The sequence below is a fragment of the Haliaeetus leucocephalus genome, unplaced genomic scaffold (genome assembly GCF_000737465.1).
Source record: "Haliaeetus leucocephalus isolate CR32 unplaced genomic scaffold, Haliaeetus_leucocephalus-4.0 Scaffold889, whole genome shotgun sequence".
In the NCBI taxonomy this organism is placed as follows: domain Eukaryota; kingdom Metazoa; phylum Chordata; class Aves; order Accipitriformes; family Accipitridae; genus Haliaeetus; species Haliaeetus leucocephalus.
The window spans coordinates 1,259,662-1,283,958 of NW_010973325.1; the positions used below are offsets into that span (position 1 = coordinate 1,259,662).

The 24,297-nt window shown below is 34.9% G+C and overlaps 1 protein-coding gene across 1 annotated transcript in view; it reads right to left on the minus strand.

Annotated features, from left to right (window-relative positions):
- CCDC102B (coiled-coil domain containing 102B) overlaps positions 1-24,297 on the minus strand; it is a 150,349-nt gene that overhangs the window by 85,416 nt on the left and 40,636 nt on the right. Inside the window, exons 5-6 of the mRNA XM_010583295.1 lie at positions 24,238-24,247; positions 15,632-15,643 (exon numbers count right to left, since the gene is read on the minus strand). Coding sequence (XP_010581597.1) covers positions 15,632-15,643; positions 24,238-24,247 — 22 coding nt within the window. The remainder of the gene's footprint in view (positions 1-15,631; positions 15,644-24,237; positions 24,248-24,297) is intronic.

A 24,297-nucleotide genomic window follows, 5' to 3' on the forward strand; every position in this document is an offset into this window, starting at 1 on the left:
ATCTTTGCCAGTTTATCAAAGTTTTTATATTCTCAACATGGTCAATATGCAGAATCCCAATGAATTCAGTATATTTCTTATAAGTTAAACCCCACAGATTTGCAGCTTTATTAATATTTCAATTATTTTTATAACTCACTCTATGTATTTAAAGGTTGTTTTTAAATCAAAGTAATGAAAATAAGGAGACATCTTTACAAATACAATTCAGTTGAGAATCAAGATTTAAAAAAAAATAATGCCTCTGCTTAGGAGAATGATCAGTGGAGGCTAGCTAAGAAAAACTTAGGTGAAAAAAAAAAAAAAAGTAATTTCAGAACCTATCCTACTCAGTTAGTGCTGGACTCCCTGCTAATTCCTGTTATAAGATTATTCAGGGAGACTTTGATTACTTAAGACAAAAAAAAATCATTGCAGATATAGAAACTCTAAATCTAAGACTCCTCTGTTGAAATACACTATGCCGAAATTTAACTGAATGTAGAAGTCTTCCTGATGATAACCCAATATGATTAAACTTCTTAACATGAAAATTCTTCTTTTCCTGATTTCTTCCTTATTTACTTTGGTAGAACATAAAGATATACATATATATGGCAGTTACTCACACCAAAAGATCCTCTGTTCTTTTATCCTATTAGTCTCTGATTTCTTATAGCAGCACTCAGAAAAGAATCACAGAGATTAAAAAATTTCCCCGTCATAAAAGGGACTGTAGCAGTGGCTACAATTACCTACACAACCATAAGTTGAATGCTTCAAAAATCACTACCTTGCAGAGACCTGCTGGGTTTATTGCAGTTGCTTACAGTATAGTATATCAACACTAAAACAAGCCACGACTCTTCTTTTCACTTTCATTCCTATTGCATTCATTGTCATCTCTTCTATGCAATTTCTTACCTTTGAATGGTTTCTCAGCTACAGTTGCTGGACTGTGTAAATGTAAATGAAAACTAGTGCCCCTAAACACAGAGGATGAAACAATCTCAAAGCTAAGCTTTATTGGTGTGGCTATTGTTTTAAATCCTTATTCAGATACTGTATCTTGGAGCTACTGTAGATACCGGAAACATTGCAAATTATTTAGCACTACTCATCAAATATACTAATGCTGACTATTAATTATTACTGATTAAGATCAAATTCTAAACAACAATTAAATAAATATTTTATCTTCTAAGTGTATCTCTTAGGCCCTCTGCATTCATATAGAAATTCTGGAAGACCTAAATTTGACTTTGCAGTCAATTTTATGAGATACAGATATTCAAACAACAGCACTTGAGGTATTATGAAAGATGGAAGTTGTGCTGAATGAATGATGTGCTTCACATAGAGCAGTCTCTGTTGATCCTTTAGGCCGTTCATTAACTTTTACGGAAAGATGTGTAAGCAGGATTTATATGTTGTTAAGGCTTAAGCCAGCGCTTCTTTTCTAAATGACCACCTCATTAATGATTGACAAGGAATGATATTCGACATGCGGCAGCTTTAAGGGGCAATTTCCTCAATAAGATCATTATGTGGGGGAGGCAGAGGAGACATACGATTACAGAGCTCAACTAGGAGGAGTTCTCTTAAACTTCACATAACTTCAGAAGTTTGGAGACACCTCTGCAATATGTTTCCGTCTTTCAAAATGGTACACAAAAAATTATCACATTGATGCCATGCAGATATTTATGGTAAATACTGTTGTGACCTCTCACTAATACCTGCTGTTGATGACTATCATTGCTTTCATACTTGATCAGGAGCAAATAAAGAATAGTGAATTTTTAGAGTACTGCAAAAAAAAAAAAAAAAGCACTACAAATAGTCTATTTATTGATGTAACTTATGTGCATTCCTCTCACAATGCTTGAAAATTCTCCAGGGCAGGTATAAAAGGCATAAAATACAGCATACATCGAAACCTTCCAGACTTATCGATTGTCAGTTTGGTAGATGCAGTAAATAAAAACCTCATATTATCAGACAGTTTATTGCTCTTAAGGCACTGAAACTTTTCTTCAAACTATCATTACTTACTTCTAATAATTATTTCTTTTAAGTCTGAAATGTATTTTCAACATTATTAAGGGACATATCAAAGAGACTAACAAAAATCAGGGAGCAACAAAATTATTTCCTCAGCATGATTGTCTATCCACAAATTTGCAAAAAGGAGTGTAAGAAATCAGTGCTACCATCCTTATTTGCCAAAAATAAAGTCTCTGAGTAGATCTACATAACCCTAAACTAGGTTAAAAAGCAGTTGCCTGTATTGTATTTTAGCAGATACGTGTACGTGGGGGTTGAATTCAAGCTAATACCCTCCTGATTTTACATCTAAGTTTTGCTAAGCAAGGGCAGGTCTCCACAGATGTAAAATGCCAAATAAAGAAAATCTGCTTACCAGCCATGAAGTATACCCTGACAACAGCATTACACTACTATCAAGTTTATTGATGCAAACATTGTAAAATTATGAGTCCCTTTTCCTCTTAAAAATCACACAACTATTATGATTCATTTGTCTAATGGTTCTTCAGGTCTGTTGTCAACAATTGTCAGAGAATGACAGGAAGAAATAACAGAAATTCTTAAGACAATCATGTGATTCACAGAAACAGAAAATAAAATTCATCAGCAAATGTAGCTTTTAAGACTGCAGTACAGACATTTATGGTGGTATAGTGATCCATACCTACAAATTTGAACAAGCAGAATCCATCAAATATGACCTAAGTCACAGCATTGCCTTAGCTTTTCTACCCACAGGAGTTCAATGCATCAAAGACCTAGATTTTCAAGGTAAAAGAATTATTATCCTCTCTGCTCAGAGGACATAAAGAACTGTCAGTTTACTGAATCTAAAAGTTTTTGATTTTTAATGAGTCAGAGAAACTGGGGAAATTGCAATTGCTGCAACCATCCGCTACAGAAATACTTAATAGGGCAAAACAGCAGTTCAAGGATAATTTTTAAACCTACTAATACATATGCACTGGGATGACATCCTTCTTTCCTTGATTTTTCTTATATTTCTCTGTTAAAAACCAGTAAATATTGTGCAAAGGTTTAAATCCATTCAAAACCATAAGAAAAGAGCCAAAATTACTAGTCAAGGCTTCTTGCTAAACATTTTTGTTTGTTAGTTTTCCACAATTATCAATGAGCACTCATAAGATCGAACTTCCAAGATAAACTTGTCCTTTTGACTTTTTCCTCAGCCTCAATCCTAGCAAATTCCTTTGCAAGTAGTGTCTTGGAAATATCTTAGGAAGGAAGTTATTTGTGACCAAATGTGTCCTTCCTGCTACTCCCAGGCAAATTACTTGCTTTTCCAGGTATCAGCTGAAACACTTCCCAGCTTTCATAGGTCATCATGTGATCAGACTTTGGTGGGATGTGGTATAAACAGTTACTTATGGGTTTAAACAAGCTACTCTCAAAAGAACCCACAAAACCCAAGCCATTTAGTTATAGATAATTACAGCACTGTAGCAAAATTTTTCAGTTCCCCATGTTCCTTAGGCAGAAGGATTTTATGCAACAGGTGTTAGGACATATACATAAATATAACTAAATGTTATTACAATCTGGAAACATTTTAGAGCAAGGGAAGAGACAATCTTTTTCTGTTTTGTTATCAGTTAGGAGCTGGGAAGCAGAAAATGAGAAAGGCAGACTGTTCCACTGAAGCTGTTTAGTTTCACAATATACCTCTGGAGACATCACTTCCCCTCACTCCTCTTAAATGAAAAATTAAAAACGAAAAATGGTCATTGAGTAAGCCTGTAGACTATCAAGCCTTGCACCTTTTAAAGAACAGGAGTGTGTATATGCTCAGAGTTTTTCCTCTGCCATTCTATATTGAGTTATACTTCACTTTCATTTTTTGAAAGATTAAAATTTTTTAGTCTTTTTCTCCCAATTACTCTTAAGCTATTGACAATGAACCTGATACAAATTCATTTGGAGCATTCAGCCAATTACAGTAAAAATTATACTGTAGATTGGCTCTAACTACCTGCTAGAGGATCTGCAGTTAAGCTTCCAACAAACTTCTCTTCCATTGAGTAGTCTCACTCATTTAAATTAAAACAAACAAGCAAACAAACAAAAAAGCAGAAAAAAAGCCCCCCAAAACTCCCCAAACCCCAAACCAAACAACAGAACAAAACCCAAATGAAAAAGCCACACAGTAAAGGGTGCCTGCATGGAACATATTTCAAAGTTTATACTGCGGGTGTGGTGGTGATGCCACTACAGGTAGTGACTTGCCACTACTAGTAGAAGGCCATGGGATTTCTATTAACTTGGCAGTGCAGCATCTCAGGTATTGTCTTGACCAGAATTGAGTTTAGCTTTGATACAAAGTCTAACAGTCAAGTGACTATTGTCTGTGAATATTATTTATGGCAAAAGTCTAAGGAATCTGTAAAGTTGATGACTAACACTACCCCTTTATGTTAAGTGGGGTTAGAAGAGGCTATCATAGAACCTGAACTAACAGCAAAGGGGTGAAAACAGTAACACTTTAGGCAGCAACCAGTGAAGAAAAATCAAATAAAGACATGGTGTTTGGAAACATAAAAATATAATCCCACGGCAGACTCAAGTCTGAGAAGAAAGAAATGCTCACCTCCAATCAAACACTCCTCCATGCAAAGAACTCAGGACACAGAACAGACATTTCTGTTCACCCCATCCCTCTTGAGGATGACTACCGACCTTAGATACTAGACTGACACCAGAAAGATGAACAAAACATCAGAGAAAAGGAGTGGAATGCTTGGGTAATTTTGGTACAACAAATTTAACTGTATTGCTACTGAAACTTTTCTTTATTACCTAGATATTTTGGCCTGGAAATGTTAGTGTCATTGTAACTGATATAGTAACTGCATATTTGAATTATACAGTTAAGGCTTTAATTAGAGTAACAATAAGTTATTGGCTCTGCATGTACAGTGTGTTCCTTTTTGCCCTTAAACCTTCAAGCTTTAAGCAGCTCCTGTTTAAATAGTGTGTAGTGCAGAGAGTATAGGTGGTTAAATGGAAACTGGGAGTTCTGAGTAAAAGGAGCCCTTTGGGACGTGAAACCACTGCTCATCTCCCTGCCTACTACTCCTACATCACAGACAACTAGATTTATTCCTTCAAGATAAAACTTTCCATTGGGATCTACGATATACAGGAAATACAAAGCATGATTAGACATTTTAAAGAAGTGGTTATTTTTTACTTCAAAAAAAAGTGAGTTGCCTGAAAACTAACTTATGCTGTCATGCAATCCTTGCCTCCCAGGAATATCTAAATAAGGCCTGCAATTTCTGCAGTAAAGCTGAGAACATATTTTGTTAAAAAATGTTTTTGATCTCGTGTATTTTTAAATGCAACATTCAAAATACAGGTAAGATTATGAATACTGTACATAAAAATATGCAAAGGTTTTTATGCTAAGGAGCTATCCTGGCTCCTATTAAAATATCATCAGTAGCTTTTGGATGGTAAGCCTCTAGATATGCAACATCTTCCAGAGGTATTATAACATAAAGTGTGGATGAGCTTCCTGAATTAGTACCACCATCACATGCACATCCTAATTTCAAGATATCCTCATTATGAAATACTTTGTTTGCTGTTTTCTTCCTTTGTCTTATTCTGATACAGCTACCGCTGCACAACATTCATCGATCACTCCAAAAGAAACAGAAATAAATTAGGGACAAGTTCAAAGTTCATTATGCTCAAAATAACACCAACAAACTGTGATTTACTTACAATAGTGAAGTCCAAATCTTAAACAGAGTGACAGTTAATTTTCACTGAAGAATGTGATAAAACAACATTTAATTAATGATTTCTTCTCTAGTGTCTATTCCACTATGCCAGCAAGACAAAACAAACAAACAAACAAAAGGATCACCATTCTGAAGAGACTACATACTTTTTTTTCTTGGATCTTTTTCTTTCCTCTAACAGGACAGGTATCCTTCAGATCCTGGAGCACGTGAATGCTATCTAGACACATACTAATAATTGTCACTTTACCTAATCTATTGCTTATTGACAGAATTCAAAGAAAAAAACAGCAACAGCAGTAACATTCTTTACTCTGCTTCTACTCCCTCTTAGTAGAAGAGAAAACCCAGAGAAGCTAGAAAAATTCCTACGCAACATTTATTGTTGTGGATCAATAAGCAAATGAAGTTTGAAAATGAATGTCCTAATCAGTTTTAAGAAAAATGTCCATTTATGCTGCCCAAGAAAAACACACTTTTTTTCCCTTTACTTTAGACAGATATTCTATTTATTAAGCTAATAATTTGACAAACTGACAGATATGGCAGACCTAATCAGATATTTTCTGCTTTATTCCAGTCTTCTTATTTTGAGATGTGAAGGACAACTTTACACACCTATAGAAAAAGTGCATTGCATGACAACTGCATGTCCTTCAAAGAAAGATGGAATTTAATGCCTTTCCAGAGCCTAGCCAGTAAAAAAAAAAAGGCCATTAACTGTTCTGAATGCTGTTGATACATAATGAAGTAGCAACTGAAATAACAGAGCTGAACTCTAATTATTGGTATTTTATATGACCTTTGTATGTTGATGGTACACAGACAAAGACTAAAAAGATTTTAAAGAACAATCTAAAATACCACAAGGGGACAATAATTGGCAGTGCTTTTCTTTTTCGGTCCTTAATCCTGCCAACAGGAGTGATGGTCTTAAGAAGCACGTGCCTGAAATGAAATGCTGACATTGCAGCTAAGATTGAACTATGGCAAACAAAGAAGGAATTATCTTGAAAAAGTGAATCTTAAAATATGGTCAAGTGAGTAGAGACAATAATTATTTAAAAAAGACAAATTTTATCACAGAAGAATTGTTAAAAAGGAAAAGAAGCCAATTAAGAACTAACCAAGCAGCTCATTTCAACTTGTATTGTAAATTCCATCTTTACCACTCCAAGATTGATTTGTTAGACTTTCAAAATACAAACTTTAGAGGGAAAAAAAAAATCTGTAATTTTTATCGATATTCAAGTGGAATTTCAGCTACGGTCCTCCCCCCTACAGTATCAGTCTCATTTCATCAATACTTTAAACTTTTGTTATGCCAGATTCTAAACATAAAATTTATTTAAACTGAAGTGACAACTGAGATGCTTTACATTTTTATTTATCAGGAGAATGGAATTTCCAGCATGGTAGAAAAAAAGCTTTTGGGTGAGTCTGGAAGCATGTGATAAAATTATTATTTAAATAGATTAAAAAAAATATCTCAAATAAAGTTTCTTATGCATTTTATTATTTAAATAGTAACATATGAATTTACTGTTCTCTGTTCCTTTAGTTTGGCTTTATTAACATTGAATTACCTAAAATTATTATACCAGCCATTTTCTAATGCAATCCTGTCCAAACCACAAAACTTCTCACGTTATTACATTACCATAACGTTACCACAAACATCATATATTTAGACCAATAGAATTTTTTTTCTCAGTGATATATTGTATTAAAATAATAGCAACAGAAACCCACACTAATATGCAGTCATCCTTAATTATACAAAGAGATGGTACTTTTTTTCCTAAGTATTATTACTTTTCTATTGTCACCATGTATTATGTAAAAAAAGGGCATATGGAACATTTATTTTTGAATAAAGATCAATACAGGTATCCTGGTCCACCTCCAGATCATAACTAAAACCTGTTGTTCTAAAGCCTGTGAATCTATATCTGACAAAAACGTAGTATTAGAAGCAAATGTCCAATTAGAAATGTATAATGGTAGTTTTTCCATAAACATAATTACATAAGTATATGCTGTTTGCATTGTTTAGTTTCATTCAGTCTCTCTGTTCACTGCCTAGATTCTATCAACAAAAAGAAGTAAAATAAATTATTGAAGTAGATGCTTTAAACAGACAAGTAATATCTCATTTTAGGCAAAGTAATACTGCTTTAACTTGTCTTTCATAAAGAGAAAAATGTAATCTGAAGGAATCTTTCATAGATGTACTGGTGTTGGTTGGGATAGAGTAAATTTTCTTCATAGCAGCTGTCGTGGTTTAACCCCAGCCAGCAACTAAGCACCACGCAGCCGCTCACTCACTCCCCTCCACCCAGTGGGATGGGGGAGAAAATCAGGAAAAGAAGTAAAACTCCTGGGTTGAGATAAGAATGGTTTAATAGAACAGAAAAGAAGAAACTAATAATGATAATGATAACACTAATAAAATGACAACAGTAGTAATAAAACGATTGGAATGTACAAATGATGCGCAGGGCAATTGCTCACCACCCGCCAACCGACACCCAGCCAGTCCCCCAGCGGCGAATCCCTGCCCCCCACTTCCCAGTTCCTAAACTAGATGGGACGTCCCATGGTATGGAATACACTGTTGGCCAGTTTGGGTCAGGTGCCCTGGCTGGGCATGAGAAGCTGAAAAATCCTTGACTATAGTCTAAACACCACTGAGCAACAACTGAAAACATCAGTGTTATCAACATTCTTCACATACTGAACTCAAAACATAGCACTGTACCAGCTACTAGGAAGACAGTTAACTACATCCCAGCTGAAACCAGGACAGCAGCTCATATGGTGCTGTAATTTGGATTTGTGACCAAAACAGTGTTGATAACACACCAATGTATTAGCTATTACTGAGCAGTGCCTGCACAGCATCACGGCCTTTTCTGTTTCCCATGGTGCCCTGCTAGCGAGGAGGCTGAGGGGGGCACAAGAAGTTGGGAGGGGACACAGCCAGGACAGCTGACCCCAACTGACGCAAGGGATATCCCAGACCATACGACATCATGCCTAGCAGTAAAAGCTGGGCAAAGAAGAAGGGGGGCACGTTCAGAGTGATAGCGTTTGTCTTCCCAAGTAACCATTATGCGTGATGGAGCCTGGCTTTCCTGGAGAAGACTCTAAACACCTTGTTGTGGGTGGGAAGTTGTGAATTAATTTCATATTTTGCTTTGCTTGTGTGAGCAGCTTTGCTTAATCTATTAAACTGTCTTTATCTCAACCCACGAGTTTTCTCACTTTTACCCTTCTGATTCTCTCCTCCATCCCACTGCAGGGGGAGTGAGTGAGCAGCTGCACAGGGCTGAGCTGCCTACCTGGGTTAAACCACAATAGTAGATTGAAGGAACTATAATTGAATTACTAGGGTAATTTTTAGGTTCTAACCATAGTATCAAGAAGCAAGACTGCACAGAAAATGAAGGAATATAACAGTCATAAGCTCAATGCACAGGATCAAAAGACAGGGAGGAAAAAAAATATGCAAAACTGCTTTAACAAACATCCATGCACCACATCATTATAAGTATTTCTCAGGCATGTCATGAAATGCAACGGCATTTCATTTGTTCCTCAAGCTCTGTTCCTTGAAGCATGATTTAGTGCCATTAACAAAGAGCTACACATATTTAAGGTAACAGAATCATGCTAGGGAAATAATAAAAATCATCCTTTGTAACACACCTTGAATACGAAGGAAAGCTACATTAAGTTTTTATCACCATTTACCTTTCTCAGATAGTCATGCTGCTCTAGTGTTCAGCAACATGTACATGTGTCCTATTTAGCACATGAGTACAGTTAATCAACATTTCCAAGAAGTCAGATCTATTGGGTATGATGCGAACAGATGGTACGAGCACATTCAGGAAAGCCAACACATTTTTCTCATGCCAAATTTACTGTGTGTGGTCAGACCAATGATGCAGAGCATCTGCAATACAGCTTCTGCATTTGCCAAAATCAGGGCATCACTTCAGAAGTCTTATGAAGCTGATCTGTATAATGGACATGACCAAGATCCCTAGATTTTCAGTTATGAAATCTTGTAATCCATTCAAGACTTGTACTTTGAACAAGACTACTCCCAAACATCTATAAACGAGACCTTTGGATGCCACTTGAATACAATTTCTGGGGTTGAGGCAGGGCAGGACAGAGAAGAGGTTTAAACACCTTAGCCTAAAATAGCAATAAGGTTTTTGTTTGCTTGGTTTTTAATGCAACCTTGTGGTACATCTTGAGCTGGATGCTATCGCATTGACAAAACCATTAGTTTTGCCAGTATGTATTTATATAATTACAGTCCCACTGTAAGCACAGTCCTTCTGTAGTATACGTTATCTTATATACCTATTGCATATCTTAGTCTAGTTCAGTTTGCTAATTCCATGCAGCTGCTGCCCATTTAACACATAGAAAAGTTAAAAGCAACCTTCCCATCTAGATTATCTTACTGACTTGTGCAGACAATGTCATACAGTCATCCTAAATACACATTAGGACATTATATTAGCATAATATAATATCTTATTCATACTTTCTAGTTAAACTTTTCTGTCTTACTGATCTACTGTACTTAACTATATTTGTAGACTGAGAGCTGCCCACCTCACAGCAATACAAAAACATTGGTAGTGTGGTTAGGCTTTTTTTTAGCGGGGGAGGATTTGGGGTTTTTTTATGAACAACAGGTCTCTGCAGTAACCACACAGAATTGCTACCTGGCTCAAAGGATTAAATAAAAAAAAATGAAAATAATAATAAAAAAAATCTGTATAATTTTGATATGTTCCTAGAAGCCATTGAGTGAGTTAGTACAGTGTGGTGAAAGACTTCACAATAAACAATTTTCAGAGCACACCTGAAGCCTTCTTGCAGGATAATATTGTTATTTTCTATCCTGAAAAAGGAAGTATGTAGCATTACTCTTTCCTCAGATCACCAGGAAGGTACTTCTAATGCATGTGCTACAAAACCAGTAAGGCACTTTTGACAGCTCTCTTGAGCAATTTACCCGAGGACTGTTCTAAAGGAGCATAATTTTCCTCTCAACTTTTGCTAGTGTCATCAAGGGAATTATGTCTGGTTTAGCAGTAGGCTAGGGTAGAAGAGTAAGAGGACACAATACATGGAAAAAGACAAAAAGTTTAAAGATGGAAGTGTTACAGCATTCTTCTTGGTCTCTGAAGGCTATGCATAGAAAGATAGCACAATTTCATAAAAGTTTCTAGTTGGTATGCATGCTTTCCCACCATTTCCCATATATGTTTCTCATACCAAAAGTTCCACTTTGTCTTGTCTAACAGTTCCTCAGTGGGAATTCTTTGATCAGCCATTCAACTTCTGCTCAACCATTTCCTACCATGCTAATGACAGGCTTACTACCATATGTATAAATAGTGGAAATCAGTGATCTTGAGAAACAAAATGATAAAAATATGTTTGAAAGTCTGGATAAAGCGACTGACACAATGTTATGGTAACCACTGGCCCAAAAATATGTGAATATGATAATTCAATGAGGACCATAACAGACATAAAAAAATTGAAATTTTTAAAAATTTGAATCAATAATAAACAATGTATTTTGCTTGTGTAAATGAGATAGGTAGGACACTGGATAATCTTCAATTTGACACTTGGCATCAACAATCTGTGGCTATTTCAGGTCATGCAAGACAGCAGACTACTCTGTATTCTTTATTTCTTGAGAAGGCCCAGTAGCTAGGTAATAACTACATTTATAAAAATGGAGTATTCTCCATTCTCTGTATTCTCTAGACTACCCTAAAACCAAACCACTAGCAACAACTATGGTGTTACCAAAGCCTTGTTCAGTGAGCATGTTGAAATACATCTTTTATTTTAGGAAGACAATAATATTAATGATGTTTCTTATGTTTTAAGTAGGGAATATAGACAAATATTTCATCTGAAATGAAGTATAATCATAGCACACAGATGCTGATGACCTTAACACAAAGTATCTTGAAACTAATACTGATAAATCAGTTTTTCTCTCTCTGGAGATTGTTTACAGCATATTTATGTTCAAATACTTCATATTACCCATTCTTATCTGGCATAACAAATGATAATTCATGGCTAAATGTCTCTAAAAAGGTAAATCTGCTTGCGTATTCAATGATTTTTTAATATCATTTAAATAATAAAGACTCCAAATAAGAAACAGGCTATATGACCACATAATTTCAACAATGAAAATTTTGAGTGAATGGTTATATTTACCTTGGGTTATATTAGAAAATGCCACCATATCACTGGTGACATTTCAAAATCAATTTATCTGATTTTATAAAACACAGCTCCTATTTCTCTAGAGCCAAACTGAACAAACACTCTAGCGCAAGAGAAATTCCTTAGCCCCGCAGCACTGTTTAAGAATAAGAAAAATACAAAGCCTTATGATTTTGTCTGCAGTTCAAAGATGGGTATGAAATACTCCAACCTACATACACATCCAAGCTGGACTTTATCAGCCTACTCTCACTAGTCTAGAATGACAGTTTACTAGTATATACCTAGAGCACTCATTTTATTTCAGATCCTGAATATCAGAATTTATAATAATTCTTCTGTTAAAAGAAATATGCACCACATAGAATAAAAAAAAATGCACAATATCTGTTTCAGAGTTCATAAATAGTATCTGTCAAGCATTCCTGATGAATGATTCTACTATTATGCTGATTTACTGCTTGGAGCTGTAAGACAGTGAATTCACATCAATGTACCTGAGTTTTGGAACATGACATGAATTGGATGATTCACACTTTTCCTATGATTCTCCGACACTACAAAACATGCTTGTTTATATTTATATTTAAATATATATTTTTATATCATGACAAACCATATATACTAATAAGGAGTATGTAACAAGGCTATATTTCATCAATTGCTTTCTCTGTCATTCATATCAAGTGTTTTAGGTAAAAAAAAAAAAATCCCGAAGTTTTGTACTTCTCATGTCTCACTCATGTACAGAAAAGCTATTTGATTATTTTTTACCTTCTGTTTAGGAGCAATCCTAACAACAACAAAAAAAGTATATTTGAAATACAATGTACATTTTCAACACACCAGCTTACAACTCTTTCATTTTCATAAAACAGCCCAGTTGCAGTTTGGAATATGCTTTCAGGCCAACCAGGTTTACAGGTTAGGGTTTTTTTTGTTTTGTTTTTTTAAGGCCTTGTTACTTTAAAACATAATTCCATTTTCCTGTTCTTGGATCAAAGCAAGAAGCCCCACATAAGTCAAACTTAATTTTTACTGTGTCTAGCTTTGTATGACCATTTATAGAAGTTTTGTAATTACAAGTGATCCTAACATCATTTCTTTATTTTTTTATATCCTTTTCAGGATAAAGAAAACACATTGTATTTAAACATATAAGAATTTAGAGAACATAAAGAACAAGTTAAGTCTTAGCTTACAGTACTGAACACCAAACACCTTTTCAAATACTTTAGTATTGCATTGTTTTGATTATAGATGTATTGGGTTTTTTCATCAATTGAATTTATTACTTCAGTATGTAAACACATTTTTATAATGGACAGAACACAAACGCATGGGATGAACAGAGATATTCAGAAAATTATAGAAGATGATATAGAACATATTTTCGTATTCTACAGTACTATATACAAGTTAGGGAATCATATCCAAGGTTTAGAGACAAATCTTGTTTTCATTAAGAAGAAAAACAATCTTTTTCTCTGCAGGAGGAATAAATGGGATTTGAAACATTTCTAGTCACTGCTCCTCATAAACTCCGGTTTTCACAACTTGTGTTTGATTGGCATATGACCTTCAGCATTCCAGAGAGCAAAACTTCTGCTTCACACTTACAAGCCTGATTTGTTCTTGTGAAATTTAATATAAGAATATCCTGGAGCATTTCATTTAACATTTCTGTGCAGGTTGCATCCACTGTTCAATGAAATTAACCTATGTGCATTTAGAAGCTAGTAAGCACCACACACTCTGAAAGGTCTTGAAAACCTCTTGTGAGTTGTCATCACAGATTTGAGTCACTAGTAATAAATTCCTTATAAATAAATTATAAGCTGAATTTCATGACCTGTAACATTTCAGAAAAAATAAGCACTTGGAAAACACATAAGAACAAATTGTTCTTGGATAAGAAATAACTCGTATAGTGAAAAATGGGCCTGGAAATTAAAAACATGTGATTTCTAATCCTTTGTTACCTAATCAATTAGTTACAGATTAGTAAACTGTAGTCACAATAGTGTCAGGACGTATCAACTTCATTAACATTTATTTCTTCCTACTTCAGAGAATGCATAAATTCATCAAATAAAACTATAAGTATTCAAGGCTTTTAAATATCTTCGATATACTTCATCTCTCAGTGTTAACACCGGAATTTTTCAACATTATTGAAGCATTCATTATTTCTTGATGGAAACAAACTTAACAGTTTATAAGGTACAAGTTTTTTGTAGAACGTTTTGAAAACAGAAGAGACAAATAGGGTCAAATTAAATTTTGTTGAGAAATGTGGGATTTTTTTTTTTTTTACATTTAAAAAATGTAAAATCTTTTCTTTAACTCTTTTTTTTTTTTCCAAATTTAAGTGTCCTGTTCTAAAAACAATTGTTTCCAAAGCACTATGGTCATCAGTTCAGATTTTCACCACTCCCCTGCAAAGCAGTAACAGATTCACAAAGGTCCTTACAAAATTATAGTTTCATTGCTAAATTATTTCTAGTACCACAGACTAGTTAAAGCTGTTTGCCTTACATCAGGACCATACTTATTTTTCTTTCATTATAACAATAAATCCTCATTCTTTAGAATATCTTCTTAAGCAATTGAAGGCCACATGAAAGTGTTATGCACTGCTATGATGTAACTGAGTATAACATAGTTACAGAAATACTAGTAAAGCAAACTCCTAGGTATTCAAAAATATTAAAATATTTTTCATTAATTAACAGTAATTGGAATAGCATTGAACCTAACATCCATTGGGTTTGCATATGGCAGACTTGACTTATGAGTTTGTTGTCTCATAGTTTTTTATTTTTATACAGAAGGATGAATGGCACTAGCTTATTTGGGATTTCCAATTTCTTTACAATTTGTTTGTTTAAACAAACAAATAAACAATGTCCCCAAAACCTCAGAAACACATACCTCTCCCCCTTAGATCAATATCTTGAGTTATAGTCTAGTGATTTTGGAGTGTCTCCAGCGGAGTGAAAGCATAGTGGTTTATCAGTTTCTTGAATATCACCACTATCGCTTCAAATGAATTTGAATAAATTCTGATGCAAAATATTGCCAAAATTTTTTTTCTCTACAGTACTTATGAATATACATGACAGAAGTGATTTCATATACATGTAGGGCTACAAATACATTTGCATTAATAGGAAGAAAGCAGTGCAGGATCACCAGGGTTTATTGTTTTAGGACAAAGAAGCAGCCACATACAGCCACAAATGTAGAAATGACAAAAGGACGCTGCTATATAAGCCCATAACACTGGTATTTCCTCATAGATAAACATGGACAAATTACTTTCTCCTCATTTTTCTACAAGAGTTTCCACAATATTATGACAAATACCCTGAGGTTACAGTAAATCACATTATAAAAAAATCAGATACCATCCATTATCTACTATGAACCAATGGCGCTATTATAAACAACTTTGAAAGTCTGCAAGAGAGTTACATCATGGACACTGTACATTAGGTACTCACATTTTATTGTATGGTTTTCTCTTTGCTGTATCAAAACAACACATTTTATTTTTACTGAATAAACCACATATGAAGTAGAAGACAATTTGTAACTGTTACAGCTACTACATTTGTCCAGAATCCCATTACAGATGTGGCAAATTGGACCTCTTTTAAATTGATCCTTCATAGAACTTTTTCTTTTATGCTTCAGAACAATACACAACAACATTTACATTACCTAGAGTTCTTCTTAAATTAAACCTTATTACCCAGGCATGAAAAAAGACATTAAGATGAATAAAGCTTAAAAGTTTAATAAAATGGAACATGTATGTCAAAGAGTGTTAATTCACTGCCATCCTTTAGTCCTCCCTATGGCAACATTTAAGAAACATTCTATACTACAGTATTTGTGTCTCCATAGATTATAACACCACTGGAATATATTTCAATACTTTTCAATATAGAAATTTACACCATGTCTTTTGTCAGAGTACTCTTGAAGAATACCCATTTTTTATTTTTTAACCCTAATCTGCTTTTTCTTTTCTTTCTTTCTTTTTTTTTTTTAAAAGAGAATTGGACCAACACATGTACAAACACGCTAAAATATCTGATTTATTTCTACTTTTTAAAAGTTACCCTAGTTACTTTTTACGTAAATAATTTTTATCTAATCATTTTATTAATAATTCAGATAAACACTCAAACACTAGAATGAGGCCAGCTATCACAACTTTTGCCACATACACACTCATTAAGGATTTACTTCTGAAATAAATTTATTAATGAGAAGGAAATTAATGACATAACCATCTAAATAAAACATTCAGCTGTGTTACCTCTGGCAGTCTTTTTGTAAAGATATAGTAAGTCAGGCCAAATATGATATGAGGAACAACTTGCAGAAGTTATAAAAATTATTATTAATCCTTTTTCTAATAAATCAACAGCAAGAAACCTGATGGTCTGTTGACCATTACACAATCAGGATGAAAAATAAAGGAAGCAAGAGAGCTCCTTGAATTTCCTCTATATTCACTTAGGAGAAGCATGGAAATAATCCTGTGCTCATATATTATACATTGGCTACATCATAAGAGCTGTCTCAAATTGAACATTGTCATGAAACAGACAGACAAGACGGGTAGTTAAAAAACCCTGGGACCAGATACCAGTCATTAAAGAATTCAGAAGGCCTAGAAGACAGCTAGCATAATAACAATTTTAAAAATGCTTCAAGAGGGGATCAAAGAAAAAAGAAAGACCTAATACCTGTAACAGGAAAACTTACATTCTTAATTACAAATAAGATCACACATGGACAAATATAATATACTGAAGAAGAATCAAAACAATTTTTATGCAAGAAAACGTAGGTCTTCTTACAATCTCTTTCAGTTTTCTGAATGGGTCAATAAATTGACTCTGCTTGGTCAGAGGTCAGGCAGGTGTTCAAAAGGCATTTAACAAAGGCCTTCCACAATGATTCTTACAGAAACGTAGCTGACTTGGAAAAAGAAAAGGCCCTCACATACTGGAATACCTAGTTATTAAATCAGGAAAAGATAAGGGAGAAGGGACAAGAAGAGAGAAATAAACGACCAGTTTCCATGCTGTAGGAAAATCGTATCTGTAGATCCCAAAGGGGACCATTCTTGGCTTTTGCCACAGAAAAGAAAAATCAAAAGTATTTAGGAAGCTGGGTAAATACAAACAGAAACAAAAATACCAGGGGATTAAAAGTAGTAAAGGCTTTCCATACTTAGTGATGAAAAGAGAAAAAAATATAAAGTAATGACAATCAAAACACAGTTCTGATTTACTGATAGAGGTGCAGCTCTGAGTTTACTATTATCACTCAAAGTGAGATCTTACACTTATAAAAGGATTTTTTAAAAATATTGTGCAATAGCAGTAAAAAAGTAAACAGAAGATTAAGAGTTATTAGGGAAAGTGTGTTAAGCATAACAGAAAATATAATTATTCCAGCCATACGTTAACATCTTCAATAGTGTATTTCTTTTTACTATTGGGTGGACACACCCCACACCCCAATTATATTCTTTTGGAACTGGAAATTCAGAGAAATAATAATAAGCAATCGATGGTAAGGAATTCCTGGTATATAATACTTGAGTCAGAGGGGAAAAAAACCCAAACCGAATTGCCATATAGGATCCTGGGGCAGATGGAGTGAAGGAAGAGGGAACTGAATTCATTTTCTGTTTCAATATAATGAAATTGCTGGTGTAGATTTAAAGCAAACAGTGCAAATACTTCACCCAATGTACAGCTAAATTTGTAATTTTTCATGACAGGCCATAGTGAATGTTAAAAGTTTACATGTGTTCAAAAAGAATTGGAAAAATTCACAGAAGAGATATTTCAGTAAGAAGTATTAGAGTTGAAAAACACCACTCTCATTCTGGAACATTCTAAGACATAAATTGTGAACAAGCCATGACAGTGGTCTGGGAAAGTATTCTTGTGCTCCCCTTAGTAAGTCTTCCATACACATTCATTTTTGGTCAATGTCAGAAATGGGATACAGGGCTAGAAGAACTTTTGTTATGATGTCACGCAAATACTCTTATGCTACTCTGCCAAAATAAAAAAGGTAACTGGCATTTAACTGCATTCAGTCTGCCACAAACTAGACCTTCTATTATTTTATGATTAGAATATATCCCTTAGTAAATTATCATATTAAGATATTCATGCTTTATGAAAGCCAAAGGACAATATTAAATAAGTACTCTTAAGTCAAATCAAAACCTTGTCCTAATTAAGAAAAAATACAATATAGAATAGCTGATTATACACACATGTCAGCAAAACCTATACTTTTTTTTTTTTTACCATTGCTATAAAAAGTGTAATTCAAAATTTATATACATTCTTTCAAAATTTTATCACTACAATTTACAGGCCCACTCAAGAAGTTAGAAAATAGGAGATAAAATACTAAACTTAAATGAAAAATTTGAAGCATACTAATGCTCTTAATGTTATGCCAATAGTCACATGCAAATGACAGATTCATTTTTAAATGTGGTCTTTGACCTTCAGCTTCTGCTTGTCAATAATTCTGAACTAATTATTTTTGAAACTGGAAACAATTTGGTGAGGAAAGTAAAAAGTGCTGAGTGTTGATACATGACAGTTAGCAATCCAGTAATTTTTTTCTTTGCTATTATTAAACATCAGCATAATTTGCTAGAGGAAATGAACACATCTGTAAAACTTTCTTTTTATTTGTTTTTAGCTCTACATTTTAGCGGGTTTTCTAAGAAATTAAAATGAGCATTTCACCAGAAAAGTAATTAGCAAAAAAAATCATATAAAAGCCCCCTGTATCCCAAGTGGTAATTCTGACAAAACATTTTGTGTTTTAAAAATCTGCTAAGGGAGCAAATTCTGCAGCCAGTACTGCTTTACCATCACAATAACCAGCCCCAGAGGTTTGCACTGAAACAAAGATAATTCTCCATTAGGTGAACAGTGCTAGGTGAAGTATCAAAGTGTTTAATAATGATACCATAATTATGTCTTCTCTCGAGTTTTGCTCTGATAAAGAGTAAAAAATATATTAAAAACTCAATTCAAGAGATCTGTGACACAAAACCAGGAATGAAACACATGGCAATTAGTATAAGCCCTTACTATTAAAAACTTCTCTCACATCATCCAGGCAAATTATAAAATTCCTCCTCTGTACTGTGCTGCCTCCTCAAAACACCTTTGGCAGATCACAGCATTCAGATAGTGGGCAGACAGATCACCATCTACTGTGATCTCTGTTGACAAGGAAGCAATCTGCATCTCCTTTTGTATTTGGCTTTATTCACACCAGTAAATCAGCACAGCAGAAGTGGAAAAGTAGGCTGCAGCAGCAGGTGCTGAGGCCCATGCACAAACACAAGAGCCTAGGTTTTGCCTGCTCCTATGGCCCTTAATCCACGTGCAGTATGAGGCCATCCCAAAAACTGTCAGTGGTCCAGCTCTGTCCACTCCCTTAGGGCTTGGACCATGAATATCTGAAGCAGAGATTCCCACATAGTTTCCTTCAGAAGGAATTAAGTGTGCACAAAATAACTCTGAACTAAAGCAATACCAGTTCAAGGGGGGATGATGAGGGGATCTTCCTTAAAGCCTCATTACTTCTTTGAACCAAAATGTTACAGTCTGTTAATGCTGCTGCAGCATTTGTCACCTTATCTCATTCCATTTATTTTTCTCAAGCACTTCTTAAATTTTATTTCACAACTGTACTTGTAAATACTGTTCTAGTCAATAATTTGTGATAAGTTTCTGTGGAGCTTGGAGTAATAAGGCTGTCTCTCATTAAAACTGTTCTATTGTGGTGAGTTAACCTTGGCTGGGTGCCAGGTGCCCACCAAACCACTCTCACTCCACCAGCTCAGCAGGACAGGAGAGAAAATAAGATGAGAAGCCTCATGGGTCGAGCTAAAGGCAGTTTAATAAAGGAAAACCAAAAAACAAAGGCAGCATGTGGAAGCAAAACAAAAAAAACCCCAAACCCCCTAAAACTCCAACTCATAAACAGAGATGCATTCTCTACTTCCCACCAGCGGGTGATGTCCAGCCAGTTTCTGGGAAGTGGGCCTCACTACACATAGAAGTTGCTTCAGAAGGCAAACATTTTAACAACAAATGCCCCTCCCCCAGTTCTCTTCGCTTTTATTGCTGAGCCCAACATCATATGGTATGGAATATCCCTTTGATCAGTTTGGGTCAGTTGTCCTGGTTGTTTGTCATCCAAACCTCTTGCCCACCCCTAGTCTACGGGCCTTTGCATGGGAGGTTGGAGAGAAAGCCTTGATGCTGTGCAAGCACTGCTCAGCAAGAGCCAAAACATTGGTGCATGATCAACCCTGTTCTAGCCACAAATACAAAGCACAGCACTGCACGGGCTGCTTTGAGGAAAGTTTAACTCCATCCCAGCCAGACCCAGTACATCTGCATTCAAGTAAATAGTAAACAGTTGGAACAAATAAAATTGAATAAACTTTAAAATGATCTAAATATTTCTGGGAAGAATAAAGTACAGTATGAACAATCTTTTCAGCTACCTGTAATGAATATTTTATATTATTTTTCTTAGGAAAAAGAGAAGAGCATTTAATACTTCAGTTGCCAAAACTGTAACTGAGATTTTGCTTTCTTAAAAAAAAAAAAAAGTAATATATGTATTTTATATACCATATAAAATGTGTGTTACTAAGGTGTGATCTGATCCAACAGCTTCTCATCCAAAGGGTTTACACACAGGTAGTGGTAATCCATTACAACCTAGAAGGCACTAGAAACAAAGAGGTCTGATATATACAGCGATCTTTAAAAACCAGTCTGTTCCTAACTAAAGATGAAAAATAGCTGATAATATTTTTCCCTGAATCATGAAGAAACAGCACCTTATGATGCTGAAAGTTTAAAAACTGTGGTATTTTTAGTTCTTTTTCTTGAGAATCAAGTATGTAGCCATTATTTCCATGAATTTACAGTGTTTCTTTCCTTCAGTTAATCCACCCAATACTTCAATCACTTTGAAATCTTCGCCATACAATTGCATACCAAGACAGATCACAGTATATGTACTTTGGTAGTATGTTTGAAACAGTTGCTTAATCTACAGAGAAAGGAAGAAAAAGATACTATCTTGATAATAAATCTGGAAGTGAGTACAAGAGTGTTTTAACATCTTCCTTAGAGATGTACAGAAAGAGAGAATTTTTGTTTTGAAATTTTTGTTAATTTGATTTTTCTAGATATTAAAAAAGGAACGATTGAACTTTGTTTTCTTATTCAACTAAAAAAATAGATTTAGGGAGCAGTAATTTAGTCTCACAGCCTTTACTGATGTTTTTTAATTAAAGTTAGGAAGCACATCATTCACATTACAACTATTCCCATATCAAAATTTTGCATTCACAAAAATTAAAGTTTGCACACCGATTTTGTGAAATTACAAAGACTTTATAACTACAGCAGGGTAACTAGTTTCTGCCATATAAGAAAACTATCATCAAATATCTCATTTTGTAATTAGGAGGAGGAAATACCCCTTTCACATCTTTTGTCTAAGGAAAAGGAGAGAGTGGATATTGTCCCTCTATTTTAAAAATACGAAGAAAACCAATCTCATTTAAGTTGCTATCGTAAAGATTAATTTTTGCCTACGAAACACGAGGAACGCACCCACCTCTAACACAGTGGTGGGATAGCCTTGGCTGGATTCCAGATGCCCACCAAGCTGCTCTCTCACCCCCTCTCCTCTACAGGATAGGGGAGAAAATAAGATGGAAGGGCTCATGGGTTGAGATAAATTACCGTCACGAGAAAAATAGACTTGACTTGGGGAAAATTAAATTTATTGCTAATTAAAAATAGAGTAGGATGGTGAGAAACAAAGATGAAAATAAGAACATGTTCCTTCTCTCTCACCCTTCTTCCCAGTCTCAACTTCACTCCTTTACTTCCAATTCCTCTATCTCTTCCCTCTATGTACAGATGGCGAATGGTGGGTTATGGGTCAAGTCCATAACAGCTCCTCTCTGCTTCTCCTTCCTCACCACACTGTTTCCCTGCTCCAGCAGGGCATCCCTCCCATGGGATACAGTCCTCCATGAACTGCTCCAGAGTGGGTCCTTCCCACAGGCCACAGTTCTTCAAGAATTGGTCCAGCATGAGTCCCCCATGGGCTGCAATTCCTGCCAGGAGCCTGCTCCTGCATGTGCTCTCCACAGGCTGCACCTTCCTTCATGGCATGTCCACTTGCTCTGGTGTGGGGTCCTCCATGGGTGGCAGGGTGACAACCTGCTTCACCATGGTCTTTACAGGTTGCGGGGGAATTTCTGCTCTGGCTCCCCTTCTTTCTCTGGCCCTGCAGAGCAGTTTCTCTCACATTTTTTCCTCACTCCTCCCTATCACACACTGCTGCTCAGCATTTTTAGTGTATCTTAAGTGTGTTTTCACAGAGGCGCCACCAGCACCACTGATGGGCTCAGCTTTGGCTAGCGGTGGGCTCCTTTTGGAGCCAGTTGGAACCAGTTGTCTGGCATGGGGCAGCTCCTGATCTCTTCTCACAGAGGCCACCCCTGCAGTCCCCCTGCTACCAAAACCTTGCCATGTAAACCCAACACAGACCATTTTTTAAGTTATTGCCTAAAAATTTGAATGCTTCCTACTTATGAAAAATCAAACAGCATCAATGATTTTAAACCCATCTCACTAGGTAATGTTAACCTAAAAAGGTTTCATCTTAAAAATACTCGTTGTCCATCATTCCACCTTTAAAATTTATAGAATTTTTTCCTAACAACATTATAAATTTATCATATTAAAAAGGGAAATTAAACTTTAAAAAAAAAAAAATTAGTTTATGCCTCCACAAGCCCCATAGTTTAATATTCTACACTTAAATTCTGTACAAGTCCACTACAAAACATATTCAATTAATCAAATATTCACTAACCAGATCTTTACCATAATGATTACAGATAATATAGAAGAACAGTTATTCTTCCCTAAAATTAATTTAGAAGTTTCTTTCAAGGTCATACTCACAGATGAAATAGAAAATACCTTTCCATAAACAGCATGTTTTGGGTATTGATCTATACCATCAACAAGGGGTCTTTTCTTTCATTTTATCCCTTCCTAGATGAACCAGTTAGATCCATTTAATATTTGTTGCCATGCTATTTGTCAAATAATAAAACTATTAATTTAAACAGTATTCTCTATTCCAAGAAGTACAATCGATAAAATCGCATAGTAACAATGTCTGTTCTCAATTGTTTCATCAATTCTGCTTATCTCATACAACAGAAGTTAACCTTTCAAAAACTGCATATGGAAACATTTTAAACAAACATACTGCCAGCTAAGAATAATATTAAGGACTCATATTTTGTGCAAAACATAATATTAACTTTTGTGTTCAGAACTTCAATCTCCATGATTTACTACCATGAGTGGCAAGAGATTGGACCTATTCTATATTCTGTGAACATATACCTGTTAAAGAGCAAGATAACTAAGTGTCAACATAAACCCGTTTAGACAAGGATGTAATGACTTCACTTCTGTATTTTGATACCATGTTTAATCTTACTAAAACTGTTATTAGAGAAAAAATGTTGTCATTGTTTATACCCTTTAAATGTATGAATCAGCCATACATCAATTAATAACACTATATATTTTTCTAAACTACAATGGATCTCCCAAATCATCTCACAAATACAGGTTTTGGAGAAGCTAGGGTGTTGGGCAACTGTGTTTTGCTCTGGAATTCATTCCATAACACATTACCCATATCCCTTTTGTCTACTTACTAAATAAAGCCCTAATCATTCAGATTAGGATGCAAAAGATCTTGAGAGTGCTGTGGTTTCAATCTTGTATATGATTCCCTTTGCTAACCTAAACATCTAACCAACACCCACATTTTACAGAAATCATCCTTCTGTACTCTTCTAACCCTGCATATAACACGTTATTTTATTTGAACCCAAGCTGTTATCCCAGAAAAAAAGGCTCCTGAATCAGAAGTCAAAGCCTTTCTTTTCAGGTTTTTGATAGTACTAGATCAAATTAGACAGAGACAGTCTCAGAAATTAGAAAGGTTCAACAGTGACATTAGGATGTCTCTACATAGGAATAGACAGGTTCTATCTAAGATACAAATTGAGTTAGGC